We start from the raw sequence: 20,287 nt of genomic DNA, 5'->3' as shown, positions 1-20,287 counted from the left end.
TTTTAGTTATTTTCTGTGGATTGTGGTGTGGCCACAGGGGTAGATTTGGAGGGATTAACCCTCTGCTGGGAAAAAGGAGCAAGTTTTCTTTTAAATTCTGTGAATGAGCCGGTAGATCACAGTAATGAAACATAATGTGTGAACTTCTTGTGATACGGTGGATGGAGAATACACCTCTCTCCCAACCCATTTCATCTGGAAAACATTGCAAAAGTTTAAATGCTACTTTAAAAATCTAAATCAATGACAAGCTGTCTGTCCGCTGCCACTGGAATAATATTGTTCCTGAGTTGTCCTCACATTATCACCTGAGGATTACCGTGTGTTGCAGGTTGAAAGAGAGGGGTCGTGGTTATCCAGGAGAGGGTCAGTCCCACTTCAGAAATCACATTGTCTACTTCTTATCTCTGCAGCTCAGTTAAATCCTGCAAAAAATCCTGTTTTTCTTGCATGTTTGTTAGGTTGACCTCCTGCTTTCAGATGATAAAACTATCAGTTCAAAGCTATCTTTTAGTCTGGATTTGTTTCTGAAGCATTTATGTTAACATATTTTTGTGATTTTAGAGTTATTGCTGTAAATAGAAAAAAACATTTAAAAGGTTGTATCATGTATTTTCCATTCTGTAGCGCAATCAAGTATCTATGCCACCTTCAGTTGTTACAAAAATGTTGTACTTAACTTAAAAGAAATTTGACGGTGCAATTTGCTACCTTGAAATTGGGCCTCTGTCTCTTTAAGAAGCTCCTACTCCTTCCGACACTTCTGCACTTCATCACAACGATGCTTCTCATTATGCCATTTGCAACTATACTTAGGAGCAAATGCAAAGTATTTTGTATGTTTAGCTCAGCAGACATGAAGTTCCATCAGGTGTTTGCCAATTGCTGCTGCCGCTAGTCTGTTGGGACTGATTGGGAGAGGTGTAGGAATAGATGCTCAGATTTGCAGAAAATTGTTTTAAAAAAAATGAGACGCAGTTGTGTATACAAAAAATGTCTTGTTAGTGTCAGTTAGAAAAGCAATGTTTGTCCCAAAAACCACTCAGTACAACCAGGTATGCAGTAGACATCTCTGGTCAAACATAAAGAAGATTTTAGGCACATTTTGGGTACCAATTGGGTACCAAAGTGTTGCAGAGTTTTAAAAACAAACTAACTGGGCTTCCCAATCACAGAAATAAGTAAGATACAATGCTGGAACGGATTTGTCTGCGTTCTCTTTTACCCTGTGTTGATTATTTTGTATAATGTTCATGAAACCTTTAATTTTCCCTCTGGTATGCAACAAGCGAGATGTGTTTCACCATCCTTATGTGCTTTTAGACTACACAGTGAATACACTGAGCGTTTGAGGGCTTTCCCCCAGACGTGTTTCCTCCCTCTCGCCTGGAACAGGTGGGAAAGTTGCATGTAGGTCACTATAATGAATCTCCCAACATAGTTTTTGTGAAAAGATCTTTGCTGCTGCAAGTTCTCTTCCAGATGCAACCGGTGCTCCAATCTGTGAGTCACCGTGTCTGTTGAGACGCCCACCGCAACGATGTCACACCTGAGTGAAGCCAGACATGCCTGTGGGGCTCAGTGATGGAAGCAGCTTTGATTTTTAAAGACATTTCCATAATTCTACCTATAAATCATCTCTCCGACTAACTTCTCGTCTCAAATTTTAGAGACAAAACAAGTCTGAGGACAGAAAAAATAAACAAGGATTGTTTGCATTTCTCACCTCGTTAAATGCATGACAAAAATGCCTTTTGTGAGATTAAGAAAGCTGTATGTACCGTTTCTGTGAAAAGGGAAATGTCTGTGCACAGAGAACAGACAGTAACAAAATAATAAAAAAAAATAAACTCTTTGGAGAGAAATTTGGGCCCTAACATATCTTTCTCACAGGACTGTAAAACTGAGTTAGAAACATGACCTGTCTACTGTAAGTGTGTGCAACTAAAGTGAAATTTTGCGTCATCTCAGTTGGATCTCAGTTTTCCCTGTTACATCATCCATCCATATACTATCTGCCAAAAAAACAAAGTTAAAACTTATTCCCAATCCTGTTATCCTCAAGTGAATTTAATATTAGGTGGTAAAGCAGCCTCTCTTTTATTTTCCTGCCACTTCCTAATGTAGTGTACATTTCTAAAGCTATTTGGGAATTTTCTTTCATACTGAAATTAGACTTTGACATCCAGTTTTGGATGTCAAGGCTATGAATCTTTCAGTCAGGAAGACTGTCTGTAAATTTAGAAGCGTATTTGTTAAAATTTCTGACCCTTCTTCCAGAATAACATTTTGGAACATCAGACACTAATGTTGGAAGTGAAGGTTGCTCATCCCAAAAGAGCTCAGTCAGGTTGAAGTCAGGACTCTGATCAGTTCAGTTCTTCTCTACCACATCCTTATGGAGTTACTTTGTGCACTGATTCACTATTATGTTATAACAGGAACCGTTTGTTCATTGCAACTTAGGTGTTGAGCCCAACCCCTGAAAATTAGTCCCACACACTCTAACTCTTCTTTGCTGCAAAGTTTACACTTTGCATCACATCATAAGGCTTGGATGCAACTGCTTAGACAGTGAAACCCTTTCCAAAAGGTTTTCTATGCACAGATCTGGAGCTAATCTGGAGCCCACATGAGGCCTGAGGGCTGTAGCTGGTGACTGAATTCAATTGTTTTGGGTCAACATAGTGTATGTTAACGATAGATTTTTCAAAGGCTAAATGAAAAAAGATAGAAGCAACTTCCACGAATATCTACGCCACACATCAAAAGCCCAAAAGGTACAATTATGGAAATTATTTTTCACAAAACAAATTAAATCAAAGCAGACATATGCTGCACAATCCCTCCTTGCATCATTTGTTTAGGTTAGATGGCGACCATGTCAGCGGCATGGCCTGTTTTTCTTAACGAACTCTGAAATAACTTAATACATTATCCAGCAGCATAAATGATTTTAGTCAGTGCGCTGCCCATGTACCACAGTTGCAGTGATCGAGTCAACTCTACCCTTCAAGTGGTGTTGCTCTTTCAAACAGTGGCTCCAGAGGCAGCAGGTGTGCTGAACTGCTGAGCTCACTTTCCACATGAATAAGATGTGACTCACTAGTGGGGAATCCAAGGAGAAAACTGGGCAGGAAAAAACCCCAAAAAACAAAGACCAGACTGAGAGCTCTGTGGATAATAACGACCAAAGGAATTCAGGTTTGGTAATTAGTAAAATGAAACCCAGTGTTCAGGCAGCAGAAAAACAAATCAACCGAGAAACACGCAACATTGAAGAACAGAAGCAAAAGAACAAGCAAAACAAGAGAAACTTAATAAAACCTAAACTTGATCTGTATCAGTTTTCTTCATTTTCACAATCTCCAAAACCCTTAGGAAACTATGAGTGGTGTGGAGCTGCTCTTGTTATTGCTCTTCTGTTCTCTTTGCACTACAGTTAAACTTTGATTTTGCTTCCTTCATATTAAGCATACGTTTTTGTTGACATTTTACACAAGTTCAACTTTCCATTCACACAATAAACAGTCAAACACATGCATTTCATCTAAATTTCAAATTGGGTGCAACACATTGCACAAATATCTTTTGTTATTCAAATGAATTTAAAGTTGATAGAATAGTCAAGATGTTGTCTCGGATGCTGCTAGAAAAGACTAACGAAGAGGATTTTTCATGTTTTAATTTTTTTCTATGTTGAACTTTTAAGATATTTTGTGCGAAATGTAATATCTCTAAAATATATAGTTCCACACAATATTTGGGGGAATTGATTCTCCTCTAACCTCATTATATAAGTACTTAATAAAAAAAAAGAAGTTCCAAATGCAGAACATGTTGCTTAACTGAAAGCAGAGAAAGATCTGTTGTGATTCAAAGTGGGACTGACAACTGTAGGGAAGTGTGGACAGAGCTACTGCGACTCAGTGAGTCTCACAGAATCCATGATGACAGCTTCAAATCTGACTGATGCTGGAGATGGATAAAAAAAAAAGACCAGCCTGGGCTCCTGGTGCATTTGCTGAAATTATTTATCTTTTATTTTAAAAGGTGAGATATCAAATTCAAATGGAAACCTGGAGGTCCCAAATAGGGAAAAGGAAGCTGTGTTTTATCTGAGTCAACACCTTACAGTTAGGGAGGAAATGGGGGTTAATAAAAACAGGAAATACAATGGAAGGAAACAGGAAATGAGGGAAGCTATTTCTGACTCACAATACAATCAGTTTCAAATAAAAAAAAATACTTTGATATCTAACGGAAATTGAGTACAATGGTTTGTATGAAAAGTTCATAATAAAACATACGTTTCTAGTGGTGGTGGAGGAAAACGCAGCGAAAACAAAGAGTTGATCAAGGTTTTTCCATTCCGAAGAGAATAGCGGCCCCTGCTGGTCAATGGTAGTAACTTTTTAACTGTGGAGTCCTTTTTTTTTATTGAATATTTGAGATATGGGAAAATAACTGAAAAAAGAATTTGAACTATTTAACATCTAATTTAAAAGAAAGTTAAACTGGAAAAAGAGCTGCAGATATGCTGTAAAGTTTACAGGAATTTGCATTTAGGTACATTTGACTTAAATATTTTATAGAGGCAACAGATTGGGTGTAAGACATTTAGAAGGATCAAACGTCCAGCTGTCAGAGGTTAGATTTCAAAAGGTTTATGTCAAGGATTTGATGGTCACACTGTAGGTTTGCAACATGTTGCAAAATTTCTTTACATGTGCAAAGTTGATGAGACTTAATTGTGAATCTTCCACTTCACATTTATGCACCACTTTGCTTTAGTCACAAAACATCCAAGTAAATTTTGCACTGTTGTGCTTTAGAGATCTTTTTAAATGAGACCGCAAAACCTTCAGGGAAAACGGTCTTTATTTTGTCATATCAGGACCAAAAACAAAAGAAACATACAAGTCAAAACCCAAAAGACACCAAAGTAAGAACATCAGCCAATTTCCCCCCCCGTCACAAACAAAACAATTCACACATTGCACATTCCAGTCTCAGTCAAAGATTAGAAAATTCAAGTCATGGTTTCAGATTTTATGACTAAACACACAATTTAGTCTTTCATGTCACATCACAAAGGAAGAAGTTCTTAGAAAGTGCGTGCCCATATAAAGGGTCTCACCAGAATTAAAGACCTTTTAGCTGTAATTCTCTCTGTGAACAGGTTAAGTGATCTGATCCTCGGCTAATCCAGCTAACGTTGCCTTTAATCTTTTAATCCAGTTTTCTCCTAAACTACGGATTAGGTTAGATTTGTTGAAAGGTAGATGGGCCCCTTTTGTTTGAAGAAGCACTGTGGTGGAAAATCTGACCGCACACAAACTCCATTTTAAAGTTTTCAAGCGTTTCTGAAAACAACAATAAACCTCCGCTTAGCTCACATCATGGAACGGTGCAAGCAGCACTTTATCGAAACTAGGAGAGAGGAATGCACACTTCTCCTGCCCTGTTACTGAGACACAAATTCAATTGTTGCAAGATTAACATTTAGGCTTTTTTTTTTTTTATATGTGTAGTCTCAACATTTATTCTGCAAGTAGAAGTAATCCACAGTTTAAAATTTAGTCCAGGATCAATGTCTATACACACCACGTCCCACCTTTCATGGTTCATTGATTGAAATAAAAAAAAAAAGTTTTAATGTCTTTTTACCTTTAAGACCTGAAAACAATCAAATGAGATTATAATGAAATAAAGTTAAACTAAATACGATTTGCTGTAACATTTTGTAAGAATGTTAGGAGACACCTTTGTAGCGATCAGTTGGTCTTATTCACCATGCCCTTGGTTTTCAGCTCTGCCAGCTTGCTGGTAACAAAGTTCCACTTAAAGGAGGCGTCCTCGCCGCTCCCTCCCAGCGTCACATATTTAGAGAAGCTGTTGTTGCTGCTGCTTCCTGCTTCCGTCTCCTCAGCCAGGCCGACCTGCTGCTCCTCCCCTGCGGCCTGAGTCGCTCCTTCCTCACCTGACTCTGCCACACCCTCGTTTGCTGCTGCAGCTGCTGCAGCAGCAGCTTCGGCCTGCTTCTTTGCAGCAAAGTTGGTTGCGAAACTATCCCAGAATCCACTGCGCCTGGTCGGTCGAGGAGGTTCTTCAGGTTTTGCTGCGAGAGGGCTGACAGTTCAGGAAAGTCATGGGTGTTATTGACCTTGTGCTTCAATAATGTATCCCAATTTAGATTATTATTTTTTTTTTTAAACGTGGATATAATCAAAATTATTCAGTTTGATGAGAAATGCTCAATCTCGAAGCAGACGAACTGAACTAGATATATTTGGGATAAAGATGATGAAGTTCTCCTGAGATTTTCTGTCAATGATAAAATTACTGTATTTTAGGGCCTCTGAGAAACATTTTATACAAAGGTCTTACAGATTTTACATCAATAAATTTAAACCAGTTGTGCAAAAAAAATGCCTCTGATTTTGACACCAATAAGCTGGAATGTAAATCCGCTCTGGACTCACTGGTCAGCGACAGGTGGGCACTCGGTCTCCTCCAGAAGCTGGTGCTCATCCTCTTTGTTGAAGAGAGACGAAAACCTGTTCCAGCTCTTAGCGCCGGCCCCCTGCATCTGAAAAAGCAGACACGCAAAGGTCAAAGTTCATATAATAGGATATATGTATGTTTTTCTAAAAAAAACAAAAAAAAACAAAGACCTCTTTGCTTAGAAACTCAAAAGAGGAGCTTTAATTGCATTCACTGTCAACGCAGGTATTGGACTGACTTGTCATTGTATGTTGACATTTATCGGTGCTCAGGTCGACTGATGGCATACCTTTCTGGCCAGCTGAGAGACGGCGTTGGGCCCTTCATCCTCCTGTATTGGACTCATGTCATGTTCTACCTCTGTGACCTGCAACAGCATTGGACAAAATGAATGGTCAACTTCACCTTTTCACCTTCCAGTGTTCAATTAATGCCGTAGACCAGAGTTTCTGTAAAGATACCGCCATCTAGTGTGCGTTCTGAATACTGCAACCTGCAGAAATTGTGGTAAACTCTTATTAGAAGATCTCATTAATTGTTGCCTTCCGAGAATATACATTTCATTGTGTGACACTTTGGAAAAAAATACATTGTTTTCTTTTATCTATTGCTCCATTACCTTGCAAAATAATTTAAAAGTTGTTTAAATGTGACAAAAATAGATCCAGAGAAACCTCTATTAGTTTATAAATTATGGACTTAATCTTATTAAACATGGGGAACTAATATTTAGTTTTATACTTTTATTTTCTTGTCTTTTAGTTTTGTTGTTTTGTTTGTATTTCCTTCCAATTCATGCAAAGCACTCTGAACTGCCTTGTGGCTGAAAATGTGCCTTACCTTCCCTAAACTGACTTGCTAAGCAATAGGATCTAACCATTAACCTTCTCCACACGTGCAATGCATCATTTTGTCCTAACAGGAACTCTAGCATTTCAACGAGAGCACAAGTTGAAGATGTCAGCTGATCTGATCCGATCCGAGTGTGCGCTGAAGAGTTGGCTATTTGTCTCATCCCCTGTCAGTCAAGCACTGGAAGGCCAACTAATCCGCCAGCTCAGCTCCATCCCGAGATCGAATTTCTCTGCTCTGCAGCGAACTGGGTCAGCACAGCACCGTCTGTTTCAGCGGCAGCAATTCCAGCAAGAACTAAACCTGCTGCAGTTGGAAATAGACAAGCATTTTTGTTCTTCAAAATATAAAAAAACTCTGTTCGAAAAATATTATCTTGAAAAAGTGCCAAAGATGCTTTGGAAATTTGATTGTTGTAGCCATTTTGCGAGAAGTAGTGTCCATAGCCTCAGAGTTTAGCTCCTGTAGATGAATTGATGGTTAGAAGTTAAAAAAATATATATATTCATTTCCTCAAATGGTTTTAGAGATAATTTTTTTTCTTGCTTAAGCTTATCTTGTGTTCAGTTTTTTTTTCCTAGTTACAAAATATGAATTTCATTCAACCCCAGTAGACAACTCAAAAAGCAATGATGTAAAAATATAATTAGTATTTCTAAACTAATATTTCCATGTCTGAAGTCTCAGACTATATTCAACACATAAATGAGTTAAAATGCACAAGATGATAACATCTTTCATCAAGTTTCTTTCACATAGAAAGGACATCATCCTGCAAGTTGTAGCCAACTTTGTTTCAAATATTACAAAAATAAAAAAATAAAGCAAGTGACCCGATCTTGGTGTCAATCAAGTGAGCTTTCTCAGATTTGATCGTTTATCTCGTAGTTGTGTGTAAATCCTTTACCTCCTCTGCAGTATCCTCCTCATACTCAGGATTCAGAGTCTTCATCACTTTGCCTTTATAAACCTTCCACATGGGATTCATGTTTGCACAAACTGATGCTCAACGCTCAGAGGAAACACCTGTGAAGACCTCTGCCGCTCCAAGTCGCCCACCCTCCACCGAGTCTCTGCTTCCAGCTTCAGGACGTCTCAGTTGGGCCTCAGCAGACCTGTTTCCATGTGGGAAAACGTTCAGCGGGCGGCAAACACAGAAAACCTCTTCAGAATGAACGTTGGAGTATTCTCATACTCTCCCTTTGATCAGATTTGGTCTATTTCTTCAGGACAAACAGGTCAGCGGCAGCTGCCGTTCCAACACGGCGTCTTGCACAGGTAAAACTAGGAAATCGTGTTGCTCGTGCATGAAGCCAAACAACAAGTGTGAATGCACATGCACTGGCATTCGTCACACTACATTATACCTGCCTTGGTTACTTGGAAACAGGTGTGGATTTCCTCATTTATATTTTAGAGGGTCTCTTTTTGCAGAGCCAGAGCTGTATTGTTTGCCAACTTTGGTAGGACGGCTCCTGCACACACACGAGCTAATTACAGACATGGGTACGTTAGTAAAGACAACCTGAAATGTTCTTTTATTTCAATTTCATGTGGATTCTTGACTTGTCCTAGTTCTGTTTTTACTAAATCTTTTAGTGTTTAACTTGAGTCTGAGTTGTGTGTATTTATGGAAACTCACCTTCACGTTGTGTTTCTGTTACATGGCCACTTCCTCATCATCCTTTTCACAGATGAGATTCAGGTGTGCAGTGAGTTTGTTTTTTTTGTTTTTTCTCACTCTGACACCTGGCCACCTGAGATGGCTGTCTGCTGCTGTTAGATAAAGATGCATAAAGCTCTGACCAATGATTGTGTTTCACTAGAACTAAGCAAAGTTTTGCTTTTTTGACTCAATTCATCCTGATTAACGAATATTTTTGTGTTAAACTTAAATCTTGTATTTGTTGTGGTAAAAACTAATAAATTTATCCTCCTGTTACTTACCAAAAGAAAGGACTGATTATAGCCTTGATTACGCAGCAAAGAAATGGGATCTAGCTTGTGTTGCTGTCTTGCTCTTGTTAACAGATTAGCAGGGATGAAGCTGTTAAGTCAAACAGATCCATCATTTGAAAATGAATAATACATTCAAGTGAGTAAACAACGCAACTACTTCAACACCAATATCTGTTGCTTCTTTGGAGGGGAGCCAATTTGCTGGGGCTGCTCAGGTTTCACTCAGCAAATAAAGGTCACACCCAATGATTTAGCAGAGCCGACACACAGGACAGTGCAGAGTGGTTTGGTGGATGGCCTACTTATATTTTTAGGGGACTTAAAGTCCCCTAAAAACACCAGCTCATGAAGTACTTATGGAAGTGCTTGCATTCTTTAAAGTAAAAAAAAAATAATCTAAAGTTTGAGATGTTCTGAACTTAATATGGATTTGTTAAAAATGTACTTCTTTCACAAGAAAGTTGTTCATGATGGGTCATCGTCAAAGTTTATTGGTTACTGAACAGCATGTTGACATTTTTATTGTCAACATAAGGCCTTCTTATGCTTTTCATGCTATAAAAGGACAATTTCATCAGTAGTTACCGTTTCAACAGTACGTACTACAACATCTAAACAGAAAGGAAATAAATATTTATTTTATATTTTCTTTCCACAGCTCTTTTGTTTTCTAGATTAAACACGAAGAGACTCAGACGGCCACCAGATGGCTCCAGAGATTTTTGACACGTTCATATTGGATTTGGTGATGTTGAAAGAGAAAGCATCACTATTTTTGGAGGGGGTGGGGGGGTCATAATTTAAATACTGCACAAATCTTGTTGCCTTAGCTTAAAATTCAGCTTGAACATGCAGCTGCTAAAGTCTGACGACCAGTATTTACATAATCTAATTTTATTTCTTGAACACATTTATCACAAGTTGATCATCTTAATTCTGTAACCGTCTTATAGTTTATTCTCTTTTTTTATTATTACTTTTATTGTCACAGTCAAGAAAATCCAGTTTTGGACCTCAGGCCAAATATCTTTAGGGATACAAAAGCATCTTTCTTGATGTTTGCTGTGAATGTTTAAATAAGTTTTTCAAATTGCATGTTTCAACTAAATATTTTCATTTTCAACAAGACGTGTTTCTGCAGAAGCTCCTCACAACAGATCTAATCAATAGTTCTTGACTGTTAAGTCTTATCTTGTTTTGAAACTGCAAACTTTTGGCAAGAAACTTTGAATGACTTAAGAATGAGAACGACCCAATTCTACTTAAATCTAAACAAATACAATGCTATTTTTAAAATAACATATTTTTGTAGATGCACTTTTTGTGTTTTCTGTAGGTAGTTGATTCTTTTGCTGTAGACTTGTCATCACTGTTCTCTTTACCACCAGAGGGTGGCGACAGTAAAACACTCCCATCCTCTGGAGTGTTACTTAAGAGATGTGGAACAGAATGTACAAAACAGAGAAAACATTTTCACATACATCTGCATGCCACAGTATCGCATGCATGACTCAAAATAATCAAATGTTATTCAAATTTGTGTTATCCTTCCCAGATTAAATGCTATAAAATGTAAGGTTTGCATTTCACTTACGAGGGAAAGTAAAGTTCTGTTTTCCAAGAGGAAAATGGGACCAAAACCAAAACATGACTAAAGTTAAACTTCAAGATGTATTTGATGAATTCATTTTTGCTAAACAGACCTCAAACCTTCAAAGCATTTGAGACGGACATTAAAGGAGGGAAGAACTTTCATTGTCGACAAATTCAATAGAGCAGCTGGAAATATGGCCAGAGGGCTAAACAGAAGCAAGAGAGTCAAACTGGTTCCTTCTGTTAACGTTCAGCAAACTAAATTATGACAATAAACTTGATGCGACAGATGGAAGAATTATCACCAAAATTCATGGAAATAAGGAAATTAAGAACCGAAGTATGGAGGAATTTTTCTGCCATAATCCAAGAGCACACGTTTCAGTCTGAAAGCAGGATTTCATGGCAGAAAAATTCCTCTATACCATACCGAAGGCTATTCAAAGTATGATAAAGGCTTGTTTGAGTAACAATATATAATCATGTTTGCAAAATTTGCAAAAAAAATTAAGGAAACTTTGTTTTTGTGCACCATTAATAAACACCAATTTAGCCCATTTGACTTCAATTTTTTGTGCAAGAATGAATAAATGTGACAAAAGCATTTTTTTTTTCAAACTCATGCCTTGCATTTGTTCCTCAGAAACCTTTTTCCTGCAAAAGATTTTTGCTGTGTCTACCAGCATCGCATATCAAGAGGCTGCTAATTTTTTGTTTTGTTATAAAATGTGAAAATCATGACTCATTTTTATTCCTCTATGCAACATACCATAATGCACTACTTTCAGTTGATCTGTTACATAAAATCTCAATAAAATAAATACGTCTATGCGTGTTTGACTAAGCATAAAAAAAGGGGGGGAAAAGTTTCAAAAGTACATCCTACTCTGAAATGTAGCAAAGAGCATGAATCTGGAGTTAAAATAGTAGTTCCTTGCCCACTTTCCTGTCAATTAACTATCAAATAGGGGCCACTAGAGCCAAAAAAAATCTTTAAAAAAAAGTAAATAAAAACATTGTAGTTCCTCGTAGTCAGTAGATGCCGTGTTGTCTTTCACCACTTATTAAATCTGAGAAAGAACTAGGTTATATTTATAAGGTCCTGTGTGACAGGAGAAACTAGATTTGATGACAAGTCATAAACACATTCTGAAGAGCAGAAATTTTGCCGGGCTTTCTGCCATCACACACTGGTGATAAGAACATCTCACCCTCTGAGGTTTGTTCAACACTGAAAACAAATTTTCCATACGTTTACATATTTTGTTATAGTTTCTATGTCTGGATATTTGTTCTCACACTTTGCAGCCTCACAGATGCAGTCCTGCTTTGACCATTATTCTCTGCTTTACAGTACAAATCAACTTTACCTTTAACTTTACAAACAGCTGTGCCTTAAAAATCAAAAATAATACACACTATAAAATGAAAATAAAAATCATTCTGTATCTCATTTCTGTCAAAGTGGGTGCAGGTGTATTATCAGAACACATGGCATGATAAATCTGCCCTCATCCATCTAAGCGCCCTGTTTGCAGGATTTTGTCACCTCCTCCCTCCAACTAGTATCCACATAACCGCTTCCAAGAACTTGTTAACTTAGTCTACGTGTGAAGGGAGGGTTAAAACTTTCATAGAGCTGATGCATGGTCAGAATTACACTCTGGATGTTCCACACCAAAATAGATGTGAATGTAAAGACACTCATTTGAGAACACGAAGACAGGATGAGACTTGTGTTTAATAGGTGAAGGGTGTGAAATGAACCCCGTTGCGTTTTGCTCCAGTATCTGGTGCCAGGTCCTGTATTAGAAATACCTGCATGATAAAAATATGATAGAGAAGGTCAAGGCCCTGACGATGCTAAATGTCAGATTGAAATAAATGTTTTTTTCTCTTTCAAACTGCAAATGCTGATGACATTATTGATGCAGGGAAACCCAAGTAAGCAGGTCAGCTGTTATAGCCAAGATAATGGCTATAACAGCCATTTTGCATTACTACAATAAAGAATAACTTTTTTTTTTTTTTTAAAGAATATAATACACCAGCGACTTCAAACGACTTGTTTCCTTTTTTGAAGAGCAGTTTAGTGGGATCAAAATTATAAAAAGCTGGAAGGAGAGCTAAAGGTATGGTAAAGGAATACTAGGAGAGGGACTCTTTTACCTTACAAAGCAGGACATTCAGAAGTGGTATTGGTAGTTATGTTGTGTAGCCAGTCTTCAAAACATTTTCTCCCATGACCAGCTACTTTATGATGTATTTTTCTTTTTGTGGATGACTTTGGGTTCAGTTAGACATATTTTCTTCAGTTGTAATTGGAGCCTTTACAGTTGCTAGGCTAAGCTAACTCTGAGCTATGACACCTAAAATTAGCTCCGGTTTTTAAAAAGTACTGAAGTTGATGTGGCTGAAAACAGAGTTTTGAAGGCATCAGTTAGCTTAAATGTAATAAATTAATCAAACGGATAAATCATTTTCTCAACTCTGATCATCAGGAGCTACCGTCCTGCAACTTTAAGGTGAATTCTTGCTTCAATATTCCTGAATCAAATAGCTAATTACCAGGCCTCTGCAGAACTTGATGTCACACTGAGGAGATAATCGAGTCATTTGATTCAGGTGTGTTGGAGCAGGGATTCATCTAAAAGCTACAGGACAATAACTCCAAAGCGCTGGAGTTGGAGGCCCTTGGACTGATTTAAAACAAATTCTCACTTACTTCATTTTCTGAGCACCCTTTGTCTTGTTTGGAGTAAAGGCCCGACAGGGTGTCAAAGGGGCGTGACATTGGCTGCTCTCTGCTTGTCAGTCCTTTGGATGGTTAACAAAGGAAGAAATCACCATGCAAGCCCACACTCCCACCTACGACCGATTTAGAGCAACCAATTAACCTAACAAGCATGCTTTCTGGACTGTGGGGAGAAAAAAAAACAGAGGATACAGAAAAAAAACTGATACATGCATAAGGTTTTTAGCTGACATTACCTACCACTTTACGTTCAAATTTTCTAATAACAGATGAAAAAGAATTATTATATTATATATTAATAAAAACATTGATTAAAAGGTTGAAAGATTTACAATCAACCCAATTTGACTGTGGCATTTGGACTATGCTCCACTGGATTCTGCAACTAATTTGCTAACTTCTTTTCTGAGAAAATTCTAAAAAAAAAAAAGTTTTCTAACAGGATATCAAATATAGATTTGATGTTCAACATCAAATTTCCATAACCCTTGTATGTGGAAATGGGGTCCAACCGACCCCACACATGTAAAATTTGTATCATTTGCCGCACGCACAAGGGTTAAGAAGGTTCTGAAGGTTCTGTCTTTCATTGCACCTGATCTGATTTAAATAGTGAGCTCATTCCTCCTTTGAGATGTCCCCCCTCAAAGCTTTAAAAAGTGCAGCTGTCAAACTGCTAGAAAAAAAACAATCTGGAAAAACTTCCAGAAAACTACAGCAATGCTGAAACACTGATTTGTTTTAGATCAAGACTAAAACTAAAACTGTTTGAGATTCCTGTGATTAATAACTGCAACATTTTAATTATATTGTTTTATAATGACTTCTGAGGACATTTGAGAACTGAATGTGTGTTGCCTGTTTGTTGTTTTTGTCTTATCATGTAAAGCACCTTGATTCTCCTGTTCCTGAACTTACCTTGTTTTGCTTTGACTTTACTGTGAAGTTCAGCTGTGCTTCAGGATGTGCTGAAAATGGTTAATTATAAAACTTAAAAATAAAAAGAACTCTCATGGCTTAGTTAGATGAGTGTAGAATGGGATGCTAACAACAACTTAACCCTTTTATGCATGAATTATGATCCTTTGTGTCAGGACTTTTTTCCAGGTTTTTTTTTATTTTCTTAAAGCATACAAAAATGGTAGGAAAAAAAATTTGTAAAAAAAAAAAAATAAATATATATAAATATTTTATTCTTTTTAGGTGATCAAATGTAATCTCCAAATACAAAGTTATTTGAAAAATACATCAATAGTATTGTTCTTTAAGGGTTATCTGATGTCAAAAAATTTTTTTTACCTACAAGAGTCGTCTACAGTAGGAGGAGGGACCGGGTCGGTTGGCATGCTTTTTTGTCTGTCGGCCATATTGGATTTAACAAAAATAATTTATTGCATTTGCATCTGATGGCCAGCAGTTGATAGTGTATTTTTTATGATGCATTAGTGTCCACTTTAGTGGTCTGTGTGCACTTATAACATAAAAATCTGCAAGAAGCACAAGAAAGTGGCTTTTAGGGTTAAGGGTTAAGGTTTCATGCATAGTGCAATCTTAACCCTTTCACTATGCATGAAAGGGTTAAGGTAATGTAAGGGATGTAATGTTAATGAATGCAAAATTGGGGCAATAATTGACCCATAAGGCAATGAAAGTGTAGTTGGAATGGTGAGATAAGCTGCAACAAGAACGAAGAAGGCCGGTAAGCAAAAAACAAAAAAGATATTATAAAACTAGTTTGGTCCTGATCACTTCAGTCACCCAAAAAGATCAAGAACACGTCTAAGGTATAGCAAATTTCTGGGACCCTGAGAGACAAATAAATCTTGTAAGCAAAGGACTACAAACATCCATGTCTGCACACATGTGAATGACCATAAATCTATTTTTGTGACATCCTGTTGCATAAACTCTTCTGCTTATACATATTTTTCCATGTTCCCTCTTATTTAATAAGGCTCTTGAGTTTCAGCACAGTCCTATTCCATCATGCCAATGATTGTGTAACACAAAAAGCATCTCCGCTTACCTTTCAGAGCAGGATTTTACTGCTGTCACATTTCCATCATCAAACCGGCTTCAGGCTCCGGTTCTACAAAGGAACTCTCACAGTTATTAGAGCCAACTTCTTTTAATGACATAAAAGAGTACAGAGAAATGTTATTGGATGGGGCAAGAAATGCAACATGACTGGATTGTACTTATAAAAACGCTCTTCAAAGTAAAGTCTCACTAGCCAACATCACCTATGAAGGACAAAGAGACGATGGTCTCTTTTTCTGTGCCTGTACATGGAGCATAAGATAGAAATGAATGGTACACTGGTACATTGTGCAACTGATAAGTAAACCTCTGTTTTCCACCGGAGTGGTTTGTTCTCATTTGTTTTCAGATCTACTTTTAGTCACAACAAGATCTTAGAATCATGCCTGCGTGCAAGAATAGTCTCCTTGTTGTGAAGTATCCCTGGTAAGAGGAGGAACATTTGGCAATGTGACACAATTTGTTTATTTTAGTGAGAGGAATCAGCAGTCACAGGACTTGGCAAGTAACGCATTTGATTTTAGCGGCCACACACACAAAATTAAAAAAACAAAAAAAAAAACACCATGAATGTTTTTTTTTTAATGCACCTGAGAGCTTGTCTGCTGATATGCATATGCATTTATTTGGTTACAAGACTGCAAGGTCACTATTGCTGGGTAGCAACAGTGCTTTCAAGTCCCAACCCCATCCTTTCATATTCTGTGTGCAGAACATGTCTTTTCCTCCCGACTGTAAACCTGTTCAAACCGGCTACGTGGTTACATTCAGCGCAGCTGGAGGCGCTTCCCCAACCACAAGGCCTGCCATTTTGCTCAACAGGATTCTAAAGTTCAGAATCAAGAGGGGAAAAAAACACACAGTCACACAGTAGATTTCTAATGAAGAAAATAAAAACCTTGCTGGCTTAAAAGACTCAGAATAACACCTGGACACTCTCGTTCTGACACTGATCTTTTGACAGTTAAAAAAAAACTCAGGTGTTACACAGCATAAAACAATTTGAGCATGCTCAGAAAAGACAGAAAGCTCTGGAGAAGAGCAACAAAGAAAAGGTCAGTTTGTGAAGATATGTGAGCATCTTCTTTGGTGTTTGGCTTGTTTACATTTGCACCAGTCACAAAATCACCAGCGTTAACCTTGATCCTAACCTTGTTGGTGTAGATCAGTGTTTCTCAACTGCAGTCATGATGGACCACTGCCCTGCATGGGTTATGTGTCTCTGTTCCAGAACAGCTGATTCAAATGATTAGATGACCGCCTCTGCATGCCATCAAGTGTTGAAGAAGCCTGTTAGTCACCCACTTATTCAAGTCAGGTATGTGGCAGAAGAGAAACACCTAAAACATGCAGGGCAGCGGTCCCTGAGGACCGGAACTGAGAAACACTGGTGTAGGATTGATTATGTTTGCTACTTCTGCTGTGAAAGCGTCTGCTGCAGTAAAGCAGTGTAAGCTGATGCTGAATCTTTTCTAGTGTAAATTTGTATTTTTTGTCGCCTAAGAATCACAGACGTACAAACATTCCCTGCGAAACTCAGATATGCCCGAATACACACACGTGTTGGAGAAGAAAAATCCTCGCCCCAACTTCCTCTTGAGCTATGCTAAACACCAGGGTTGGCTAATGAAAAGGCATACAAGCCCGACTGAGAACAAAGCCAGGGTGTGACTTCTCAGTGTTTCCATCCTTGACCGCGTTCTCAACCAACCACAGAAATATGGCACCTAAAAACAGTCAAAAACACAACTGTCGACCTTTAACGGATTTAAAACACCAGATCATTACTGTGATAAACTATATTTTTACCTCATGAACTTAATGAGTCAGATAAAATCCTGTAATTAGAAGCGACTTCTCTAGTTCAGCTTCCTAGTCTTTGAAATATGAATGGACTGGCATGTCAACATGAAAGCTGATCTTCCCACTTTATCTGTATTTGCTGTGCAAGAGTTCATTTGTTTACATATAAGAATATTGGACCAGAATTTACACAAATAAGTCCTTATAGCTGAAGTTTTGGATTTTGTTTTTCTGTGCAAATACGATTTACTTACTTAACATATGAGCTGGAGCCTCGTTCATCCATAATACTGGGGATTACGCCCTAACTTCTGAACTGACGGCTTCTCCTTTCAATGAGGAGCCAATTTTGTTCGGAAGCTATTTCACAAGACTGCAGTGGCAGTAAATTTTCAAGTGCTGAGTAAAAAGCCACTGAGTTTACGGCCTACATTCATACGAATCCCCACGTGTCTCTGCTCTCCAGTGTCTACTCACACCTGTCTTCAAATGTTTGATCCAAAATTAACCTACGCTGGCCTCATTTGCCTCTGTAAAAAAGCGACCAAGGCTGCTGCCAAGGAAAGATTAGATGCAGAGATTCTGATGGGCCAAGAGATGACATGAAGGGATTAGAAACTGCCTGGGATCTATCATTCAGCTCAGGACTCTCTCTCTATAGCAGCTTTGGGTGTGGAACTCCAGATTGACAACATGGTGTAGCTGGAACATGATCAGGTGCTGCACGATGCAGCCGTGATAGAAAAGGAAATGGAGAAAAGGGTGTCAAAAGGGGAATTGGTAAACAGAGCAGAGCAACTGCTATTGGGGTCTGATCAACATATGTGGCGCTATCCAGGCATGTGTTTAATGTAAGCCAAGTTAAAAGGACTGTTTTTGAATATGATGTGTACACTCAATACAGAGTCCAGCATGCAAGCTCACACAATAAAGCCAAAAAAATGTGCAGGTACAAGCAGACGGCATGTAGAAAATGCATTATGTAGTATCGCCAACATAAAGGCGAAATATTAGCTCACCTTAAATCACCGAGCCTACTTTAAAAGTTTAGGCAGACATGAAAATTTAGGTTGATGAACAGAGCAATGCACAAACGTAACCGTTAGGCGTCACATCTTCAAAAAAACAACATGGCTTTAAACAAATAACACACATTTAAACATATCTTTCAGGCATTTATTGTGAAGACGCTGTATTTGATGTAATACATAGAATAAACAGTCCAATTGTGCGCATTTTAATCTCACTATAAATGTAAATGTACCTGAGAATTATGTCACTGGATCTATAGATATGTTATTTTGAGGGGGACAGCACATTAAGTCCAAACAAGATAAGAGAGGTGATATTCCTAAGAACTTACTGACTTTAAGTTTGCTAACTTTAGGACTAAGTTAAAGGCAAAGATAAGAAGCAACATGCAATCAAAAATGAAATAAACAGACAAAATTCCAGAAGCCTTTGGTAAATATTTCTGCACATAAAAAGTGGTAAACTGGTCAAGGCTATCTACTTTCAAATAAAAAGAAAAACCTCAGCAAATGCTTTTTATGGTCCTAAGTGACATTTTATGCTACTTTTAATGACAGAAATAACTGTCAAGGGGCAGCATAGAAGAGAATACGAAGCATTTAAAAGGCAGGGAGAGAGAGTCTATAATTCCCAAACCACTGCCTATTTCCAACTCTGGCTCCCACAGCCGCTGGTGTTTTTAAAGCATTCCCCAGCAGCAGAGTCAGGAAATCAGAGTCTGTGCTTCGTTTGTACAGCGGCTCAATGAAAGCCGTGCCCATCAAAACCATGAGGGGATTGAAACAACAATCTCAGGATGTGGATCTTAATTAACAAAGGGAACTGTCTGAATCAGAATGAGTGCTTTCATAACTGGGGGTTAAACAATGAGGAAAAGCTTTTCTAGTTAGTGTTATTTTGTTTATAGAACATCTTCAAATGTCCATTTACTCAACCTAATACAATTCAGTAGGACAGTCTAAACATACAGACTGGAGACAATTCAAAAATACCGGAGCAGGAAAATCTATGATTTTTGAATTAACAATTTTAATATGAAATGGTTAAACTTATTTACTGATAAAGTAAATGTTGAGAGGGGAAGGACAACTGGGAAGTAGCTTTGTGCAAGATAAAAAAGCAGAAATGATTTCAGGATTATGAAACTTAGCTTAAATAAACTATGAAACTAGCAACAAAAAAAAAGTCAAAGTTAACATGAATTATCTTTAATTTTTTTGCTGCACAAAATGATAAGTGGTCTGCAAGAACTATTGTTAGGATCTCCAAATATTTTGCTGAAATTGCTCTGTCACCTTTTGAACATGGGACACATTCCATAAATCAATATTATTTATTCACCAATTTATATATATTTACAATATATAGTGTATACTGAACTTAAACAAGTACTTTTCTGTATGTCAAGAATTCATAACAGCCATGATAAATGATTATAAATTAAAAATAATAGAAGCAACAAAAAAAAAAAAGAAAAAACTAAAATAATTCTAGAAACAATCTAAGAACTCTATATTCGATGCTGGTTAGATCCTGGAGAAAAATTGAGCAATGACACATTTGTAGTTTTCTTGAACAAGTCACCAGAATTTTCTGTAGAATTAATTCATACATTGGACAGATAAACATGTCATTTTCTTTGACAAAGCTCCCAGGAACTTTTTGAAGAAAGCCAGAGAGAGACTCCATAGCACATCATATGTAATTTTTGGGTAAACATGGCATGAGATGCTGTTTGACAAAATC

The 20,287-nt window shown here is 37.6% G+C and overlaps 1 protein-coding gene across 3 annotated transcripts; it reads right to left on the bottom strand.

The window, feature by feature from the left end:
* Window positions 1–4,863: 4,863 nt before the first annotated feature.
* LOC103139287 (testis development-related protein) lies at window positions 4,864–9,488 on the bottom strand. 3 transcript variants are annotated; one of them, XM_007553829.2, is made up of 6 exons: window positions 9,307–9,488; window positions 9,002–9,135; window positions 8,267–8,849; window positions 6,797–6,874; window positions 6,486–6,592; window positions 4,864–6,132 (listed from the first exon to the last, which is right to left on the bottom strand). In XM_007553829.2, the coding sequence occupies exons 3-6, from the start codon at window positions 8,345–8,347 to the stop codon at window positions 5,778–5,780; spliced, it is 621 nt and encodes a 206-aa protein (XP_007553891.1). In that variant the 5' UTR covers window positions 8,348–8,849; window positions 9,002–9,135; window positions 9,307–9,488; the 3' UTR covers window positions 4,864–5,777. The 3 variants fall into 3 exon arrangements, with proteins under 3 accessions (XP_007553891.1, XP_007553892.1, XP_007553894.1); XM_007553830.2 differs by having other exon boundaries at window positions 8,267–8,834; XM_007553832.2 differs by having other exon boundaries at window positions 8,267–8,474.
* Between the last annotated feature and the right edge of the window lie 10,799 nt (window positions 9,489–20,287).

The sequence above is a fragment of the Poecilia formosa genome, unplaced genomic scaffold (assembly GCF_000485575.1).
Source record: "Poecilia formosa unplaced genomic scaffold, Poecilia_formosa-5.1.2 Scaffold59, whole genome shotgun sequence".
Lineage (NCBI taxonomy): Eukaryota > Metazoa > Chordata > Actinopteri > Cyprinodontiformes > Poeciliidae > Poecilia > Poecilia formosa.
The sequence above is the reverse complement of the archived record's forward strand: the minus strand, read 5'-3'. Positions and strand labels throughout refer to the sequence as shown.

Coding starts and splice junctions, on each gene's coding strand:
- LOC103139287 (XM_007553829.2), bottom strand. CDS start 8,347: ATGAATCCCATGTGGAAGGTTTATAAAGGCAAAGTGATGAAGACTCTG. Junction 6,593..6,796: donor TCTCTCAGCTGGCCAGAAAG/GTATGCCATCAG, acceptor CTGCTTTTTCAG/ATGCAGGGGGCCGGCGCTAA. Junction 6,133..6,485: donor TGCCCACCTGTCGCTGACCA/GTGAGTCCAGAG, acceptor CTGAACTGTCAG/CCCTCTCGCAGCAAAACCTG.